Source organism: Amia ocellicauda, chromosome 23 (assembly GCF_036373705.1).
Source record: "Amia ocellicauda isolate fAmiCal2 chromosome 23, fAmiCal2.hap1, whole genome shotgun sequence".
Taxonomy (NCBI): domain Eukaryota; kingdom Metazoa; phylum Chordata; class Actinopteri; order Amiiformes; family Amiidae; genus Amia; species Amia ocellicauda.
This window is the reverse complement of record NC_089872.1, coordinates 7,209,977-7,218,437: the sequence shown is the minus strand read 5'-3', so window position 1 is coordinate 7,218,437 and position 8,461 is coordinate 7,209,977. Positions and strand designations below refer to the sequence as shown.

The window sequence follows — 8,461 nt, the reverse complement described above, 5'->3', positions numbered from 1 at the left end:
TTCTGAAGGCGAAAGGGGGTCAAACACAGTATTAGTATGCTGTTCCTAATAATCCTTTAGGTGAGTGTATATTAATGGACACCAAACGAGCACGATGGGTCGAATGGCCTCCTCTCGTTTGTAAACTTTCTTATGTTCTAATTCATGAATTAATGAATTGACAAATTAAGAAGTAAAGATTTAACTTTGAACCTTAGACTCAAGATCTATTTTACACTTTCTGGAGGAAGTTAATTTTTGAACTCCATAAAATGCAATTCTTATATTTTTTAAAGAAAAGTTTAAAAAATCTCATACAAAAAAGAAGCATTATACATCTGCATAAAAATAGTATACATTTATCATTTATAATGATTAAAAGTAATTTAAATACATACTATTTTTTTTTAAACAAAAATCTGAAGTACAGTCTCACATTCAGCTGTTAAAATTGAGCTCAACAATAAGGCACTTCATGTAACTTTTATAATAAGAAAAAATAAATACACAGTCACTGTGACAGTATTACAGTACAAGGATTTATGACTTATTATGAGGCACTGATTATGTAGGTTTTCTTACAGCTTTCCAGACTTTGGTCTCCCAAGACGTCCCTTATTGTTGCTTCCCTTGAAACTGCTGCAACTGTGTCCTCTGCTGGCAGTATACATGATACTTCAGTCTGGCCCCTATCTTGGTTCCTGCAAGGCACCTCTCAAATCTAGCATCCATCTCTTTGCTCTGGTCTTCGCTGAAGTGATTTTTCCAGCCTCCCACTTCCCCTGTTCATGAGAACAGCTTGGTTGTTACTGTTCTTTATTAAACACATTTACATAAAAACAGGAAGAGAAGTGTGACAGGGAGAAGCTGTTTGTTCATAATAGTTAATGACAGTTTGTCTAATCCAAATACTAATCATGATGTAATAATTTACAGGTCAAGGTATACTCTAGTGCTGTCACATACCTTTCCTGAAGAACACATTGCCCATCTGGCCATGTGTGTACTTAGACCTTTCTTTCATGGCTGTGAAAGTGCTCTCTGAAATTGAAGAATTTGGCGATCTTCTTGATTTCTTCACTCTGAATAGAACATAAAGATACACAAGTTATGTAGAAGTCATAGTTTTATTAACAGCACTGTAGGTCTTTCACAGTTGTCATGTAATCAAAATAAATATGCAGACATCTAGAATAAACTAGTGAAGAAACACTCATAATTCATCAATAAAATATTATCGCAGTTTATTTTTTCACTAGTATTACTTTAAAGCCCACTTTGGTAAAACTGTGCTTATTTACTTACATGAAGAAAACACTGCAAAGATAAATAATAATAATAAAAAAAAACAGGTGCAGAGTGACAGGAGTCCAGGGACAGGCTAGGGTCAATGAGGAATGTTCATTGTCATGGTTAAGAGCTCTGGCAATGATGACCTCAGGTGGCAAGTTGGAGAAGTGCGGGAGAAAACCACGACAGTATTCATAAAGCTTAATTTCTAATTTTTCTCTCATCAGTTTTTTTTGTATAGTGTCTGTGCTGTTTTTACTTTATGATAAAACAATGCATCAGTGAAGGCCCAATCATCCATTGAGCTGAGTTTCAAAGGAAAGTAAGTTAGAGACCAAAGAGTGTAAAGAACTGAGTGCAGAGGATGACGAGACTTACAGTGAAGTTAGTCAGGCAAAGAAATGAATTAATACTCACCAGTTCCTTGTTTTAGGATTGTGACTCTTTGTAAATGCCCAGATAAAAGAGCTTTCTATTATTCTGAAATAACTATATTATACTAAGTGATCAGACAAATAAATCTGCTTTAAAAAAACATTTCTGGATATTATAATTCATAAACAAGGGATACAGATGCGAACTCCATTATTCTATCCATCCATAAGTCCATTATTGTTTTTGCCATTTTAAATTGATAGGTAATGTGCTCTTGATGAACAAGGTGATGTTCATAAATCCAGCAGTCTGACTACTGAGCTGCTGCAGGACCTGAAGCATAAAGGGGAGCTGGTAACCCAGATTGCGATGAAGCTAGTAGATGAATGGAAAAGACTTCTGCACACATAAATGTGGTTCTGGAGAAGGGTAGACCTGCAATCCTCCAATTTCTCAGCAGCTTGGAACACAGAGACTGTGACCTCCATAGTTCTGTCTTACTTGTTTCAATGAAAGATTAAAATTAATGATTAAGTGAATCCAGTACTTTTTGCAAGAGAACTTCTATAATGGAAGCTAAAATGACTAATGATTACACCAGAAATAAGCATTTAGCACTGGATACATTTTGTTCTGTCAAGTAATATCCACAATCAGTGCAGGGCTGTTGTATAACTTAGATTTCATTATGAGGGCACGAGTGATTTAGTAAAGTTTGACTTGTTCACAATAGTTTATATATGAATGGTGACACATTGAATAAATACAGTATTTATTATCTATGACTAAACCATTAAAAAAAGCTATATATTAGTTATCTGGGTGTGAGATTGATTATAAATATTTTATTTTATTTTAATTGAAAGATACTGTAAGCATAAACACTGAGATTAATAAATCAATTTGTAATCCATACACTGCCTACACACTCTCACACAGATACACTCACACGCCTTCACACACAGACACACACACGTATTGGAGAGGCCGGGGAGGTGGACTGATTCGATGGAGTGGAGCCGAGGCTGCACCCACAATAGTAGCATATGGTTTGCCAGGCTGCAAAGCCTTGGTAAGCGGAAACCTCCTTCCCTGTTGATGTAGGCAGCCACTGCTCTGTTGTCTGTCCAGACTAGCACGTCTGTCCTGAATGACTGACAGGAAATGTCAGCATTCGAGGAACAACACTCACCGAGTTCCAGAGCCTTGATGTGGAGGCCCGTGATGGGCGCTGTCCAGTGTCCCAAGACTCCTCGTCCGCTACAGACCGCACCCCAGCCCTGCTTGAAGGCATGTCGTCAGAACCACTTGATGGATAATCGGCACCAGCTGGAGGGTGCTACCACCAGAGCACCCTCCAGCTGGACTGAGTGAACTAATATTATACTAATATTTATAAAAACTAATATTATAGCTACATAGATAGCTTGCAATTGCCTATAGGCTATTTATTATTCACTGGAACTCAAACGCACAGGTACGTTTCCAATTTGATTTAACCAGGGTGGGACTGGTCTACCTGCAGCAGGTAAACTCCACCATCGTGGTCATGGTCTCCTTGCCCACCCTCTCTTCAGAGCCCCAGGACCTTACTTGCCCTAACAGGCAATCTAGGGTCAGTGAAAACCTGCTCCGGAGGGCTTACACAGCTGGAGCCCAGGTGGCTCATTTGCATAACACTGAAAGCCTCCTGGCCCTCTGAACCAATAAAAATAAATATCAAGGCTTTTTCAAACAGTTCAATAATTATGTCCTGTGTTGCAGAGACAGCTTTATGTCAGCAGTTAAATTTCCTTGTGCTCTCTTCTCTGGTCCCTCAGCCCAGCTTCCTGACCGCTTTCTTCCCTCTTTTGCAGTCACCATTCATTGGTTTCCAGCAGCTCGGTCCTTTTGACAGACTGATCTGCCTTTTCAGTCAGAAACTCCCCTGCTGTATTTCCACAAGGTGTCTTGGCTTTTCTTGTCTGTGGGAGGGAGGCTGGCATCTCCATCATTCAATATGATGATGGCAGTGGTTTGGAAGATACTACTGAAGGGTCAGATTTTGATGATGGGCATTGCACAGGAGAGGTGAACCCAGGCAAAGTATTGTAAAGAGTGGTCAGGCAAACAAGGGGTCCAGAGCTGGCAATGGGTACAATAGAGAAAATGCAGGAGAGCTGTCAAAGCAGGCAAAGGGTCAATCAATCTAGGGATCAAAGTTTGGTACAAGGAGGCATTGATCAATAAGACTAGAGACCCACCAATATTCAGGAAAACACCCTAAGCATGAATAAGACTTTGTACAGGTTGAGTGCAGCAAAAGGATATATATAGGAGAACCTGAGGGAGGCAGGAGACAGAGGAGAGAGTGTAGACCAATGGGGGAAGAGAGTTGATGTAACATGTGCACAGGGTGTTGAGGAATGTTAATTGGTTGATTGCAGACGTTGCTGTGGAATGTCAGAAGCTGGGTTTAGAATTCTGGGGATGATGACTTCTGGTGGGGAACTGAGGAAGTGTGGGGGGAAGACCTCACACAGACACATTTGGGAACAGGTTTGTTGCCATAATGGTGTCTTTTGGGGGTAAAGACTCCTGTGCCTTGCAGAGCAGACTATCCATTGCCTGGAAGGAGAATAGGTGACACAATTGAAATTGTCATTTGGGCAATTGTTATAATTATCAGGCATTTGACCCTCTTATCCAAGCTGACTTGCAGGGTTTTACAAATGTTAATATAATCTATACACACACACTATACAATGCATCAGTAAAATAACAGTATCACTCTACAGTGACAAATATGGAAGAAAGCAGTTGCATGTTCTGCTAGTAATGTAAACAGTTGTATTTTAGTGTTATAACTTTGTACTTGTAATCAATTATAATATAGCCATCATAACATTCAATTGCTTCTCTTCCTTAACCCATGCCAAGTTTAACAGTACTTACCTTAAAGAACACCCATGTAATCTGGGTCTGTCCAGACTCCCTGATTCTGTCCTTTGCCCTCTTGTATGTCACAAGCAGATTGTTCCATTTCTTCTTTAGCTTCTCCACTGTGGTGTCATGTCCACACAGCTGGAAGTCCTGCAGGATGTTTATAAACATTTGGGTGCATTAAGGTCCCAGTAACATCTTGCTGACTCTAAAAGTAACAGAGTGGTTTCATGGGTTCCTGTAAGAGGGACAGTGTAACAAGTTGACATTGTTTAAAGCAATGGTTTTCAACTGTGGTCCTAGAGGATCCCTATGTCTTCTGATTTGTGATCCAGCCAAGTTGTCCATACTAAATTGAACATTTATTTGAACTATCGCCTCCAGGATCTGGAAACAGAACAGATCTTACAAAAAAATGGTCACAATATAGTGTTAATGTAATTGGATGTATTGTCTTGACAACTAGGCCCTCCCTATCATGGCAAGCCATTGTGACATTTAATCCATCATTACTGATATCAAAAATACAATTGCTGATATCAGCGATTCATGGCACATCGTTGTGACATTTAGCCCTTAATTTGTTGTTAATTAGTATGCATTTTTTAAATCAAAAATAAGAACATGATGTTAATTAGTGTGCATTCTTGATATGAAAAATGTAATTTCTGATATCAAAAATACAATTGTTGATATCAAGAATGCAATTTATATCAACATTATATCTACAATAGCAAATCATTCTTGATATCAACAATTCAATTTTTGATATCAGAAATGGAAATTTTGATACCAGGAATTATGGATTAAATGTCACAACAGCTTGCCATGAAGTAGCATAATGAGTTTATTGTTATTCAAATCTCAGTCTTTATTTACACTTCCCGAAAAGCTATGAATTGGAGAGGGAGAGAAAAAAGCAAACGTTTTATTGCTTCGCTTCGTTCAGCTTGTCCCTTTCCAAGCGCCGTATTTAGGTAAGTGTTGTGCTGGAGAAGAGCAAGATGGCGACGGACGGCTCGTCCACGTCCCCAGCTGGGCTGCCTTACCACAATGTTGGGGACTATTACCCCAGAAAGCTCGGACCCAAACCTGATGTCGTACCGTCCGGAGTGACCGAGAGGAAAGTCAGCCCTTTAGACAAGCCTGACATGGTGGCGGTGGATGTAATTAACATCAAAGAGTCGGGTAAGTTCAGAGACATTGCTCTCTAGCCCGATTAAAATCCGAACAGATGTTTCAAGTTCCCAGGATAGAAACAAAGTTTTAGAGGGTGTCTGATCCTGCTAATGGACGATGGAAAAGTTACGCAATTAGCTCTAGTCTGCACACATCTAAGACTGAGGTAAGGCAATATGATCTCAGACAGACACTCGTCTCCATACGTACTACAAAAGACCTATACTAACCAAACGTACATTCCGAGACTACAAAAAATCTACTTTTGGAAGTAAGTATAACGTATTAATATGTACATTTTAAGGCACTTTCAACACTTGATCTCAACAGTAACCACACCTAGGCAACTTAATAAAATATAAAGTGTAATGCTGAATGAACTTCATGAATAGTACTGTAGAAATATTACTGGTATTCATTACAATTGACTAAATATGTCCTTTCAAACACTGACTTCATAAGGTACCATGTTGATACTATAGTGTTGTGTTTCAATGGTGGTCATTTGATACTGTTGTCATTACACAAAAGTAAGTATGAGGTCAATAACTCTTTTATGTTGTCCTAAACTGTTTGAGATCTCACAGAGATGTGCTGTTGTGTGTAAGTTTTACTGCCAAAGGTTTTGATTGTTGTTCTGATGTCTACCCTTATTGTGACTAATTTGAAAAGCTTTATTCATCTACAGTTGCTAGGCCTGTTGGTTATGTCTTGTGTTTGTGGTTTAGAAATGTGACTTCCTTGGATTTTATAGCTAACAGAGTTGAGGTCAATTTCAAATGGAATTGTAATGCATTGGGATCAGTTCAATTGAATTCCACTCATTTGTGAACACATGTTTGTGCACATGTTTAAGAATATGATTCTTGGTGGAGTCTGGCTTAACAGTGCCATGTTAACACATCTGCATGTACTTTACACAAGTGGTAGAGGATTCTGAACCTCTGGCAAACGGGCAGGGAGGACAGTCAAGCTGTCACTCAGTGCCTGTACTCCAATCTGTGTAGATATAAAATGTATAAAGTTAATCTTGCATTTCTCTTAGCACAGCTTACCTGCATGCATCTCTCCATGCCTGAATCAACAGTTTCCATCAAGTGTTTTTTTTTTTTTGTGTGGCAGGCAAATTATTCAGGGCAGCATTGTTTGTCTGCCTCCCCCCGCATTATTTTTCTTAGATAAACGTGTACATTATAAGAGAGATATACAGATGGGTGACAAATTAAAGGAAAAACCTGAATAAATGAGTGGAGGAACATAACGAATGCAGATGCCTCCAAACAGGTGTACTGCATTATACAATTAAGCAATAGACATCCTATCATGCTCTGTGGCATGTATAAAAATGCTGAGCAGGGCCAGTTGACCTCGATTTTGGATCAAGATGGCAAGAGGAAAGGATCGAAGTGACTTTGAAAGAGTCATCATTGGGGCATGAATGGCAGAAGCTTCAGTCACAAAAACTGCTCAACTGGCTAGTGTTCTCGACAAGTCTGCCGACACCACCAGAACGGTACAGGCCTGACTGCATGACCCCTACAGTGAGGGGGTCTGGAGTCTCTGCTATGCTGTGGGGGGCATTTTCCTGGCATGGTTTGGATCCACTTGTCTCTTTAGAAGGAAGGGTCATTGCAAATCATTACAACATTATTCTGAGTGATCACCTTTATCCTATGGTGACACATTTCTATCCTGATGGGAGTGGTCTCTTCCAGGATGACAATGCCCCCATCCACAGTGCATGAGGGGTCACTGAATGATGTGATGAGTATGAAAATGATGTGAATCATGCTATGGCCTTCACAGTCACCAGATCTCAACCCAATTGAACACCTATGGGAGAGTTTGGACCGACGTGTTAGACAGCGCTCTCCACCACCATCATCAAAACTCCAAATGAGGGAATATCTTTTGCAAGAATGGTGTTCATCCTTCCAGTAGAGTTCAGAGACTCATAGAATCTGTGCCAACACCTTACTGGTTTTTCCTTTAATTTGTCACCTATCTTTATATGATTGTACACATGTAAATGATTATTGCTGTATTCCCATGTCGAAATCAGTTGCAATAAAAAGGGAGAAAGATTAATGCATTATGTAACAATTAGTTATTATATTGAGCTAAACATTTTGTTGCAATACATGGCTTGACAACATTGATTTGATGTAGAATCAGTTTTGGCTCAATTATGTTTTCCAGCTCTGTTTATTTTTTAAATGTGTCTTTCAGATATACCACTGCATCGAAAAAAGCAAGAAACTGATACTTATGTTTTGGTAAGTAGTTTATTATTATTATTATTATTATTACTACTACTACAAAATAACACCAAAACCTTTGTAACACACGGGAATAACTATGTAATGGTTTCTTATGGACTGGACTTATGTTATGGAAGCATGCTCAACCCTAAAGAAAGTAAAAAGAATTCCATGTTTGGCATGATATCAAAGGCACTTAAAAAGATAACGTACTCATTGAATCATGAACAGAGATGTTAAAGATTCTCGTTTGTATAGGGTTATTTACATATTTGTCTAAAGTTCCACACTGCAATAACTAGCGTACATTGTGTATGACAAATATAATGGATATTGAATACAATATAATGGATAAGGGCGTCTGCCAAGAAATAAAAATAATAATAATAATAATAATTATTATTATTTTTATAGTAATAATAATAATAATAATAATAATAATAATAATAATAAAG

The 8,461-nt window shown here is 38.6% G+C and overlaps 1 protein-coding gene and 1 long non-coding RNA gene across 2 annotated transcripts in view; one reads left to right on the top strand and one right to left on the bottom strand.

Moving 5' to 3' along the window:
* Positions 1-504: 504 nt before the first annotated feature.
* LOC136719325 (uncharacterized) lies at positions 505-2,952 on the bottom strand. Its single transcript, XR_010805400.1, has 3 exons — positions 2,837-2,952; positions 946-1,061; positions 505-761 (listed from the first exon to the last, which is right to left on the bottom strand). It is a non-coding gene; the product is annotated as an uncharacterized LOC136719325 (long non-coding RNA).
* A 2,576-nt stretch (positions 2,953-5,528) lies between these two features.
* The window catches only part of slc30a6 (solute carrier family 30 member 6), a 51,602-nt gene continuing 48,669 nt past the window's right edge, over positions 5,529-8,461 (top strand). Inside the window, exons 1-2 of the mRNA XM_066696760.1 lie at positions 5,529-5,754; positions 7,975-8,021. Of these exons, the coding sequence (XP_066552857.1) occupies positions 5,571-5,754; positions 7,975-8,021 (231 nt within the window). The 5' untranslated portion in view covers positions 5,529-5,570. The remainder of the gene's footprint in view (positions 5,755-7,974; positions 8,022-8,461) is intronic.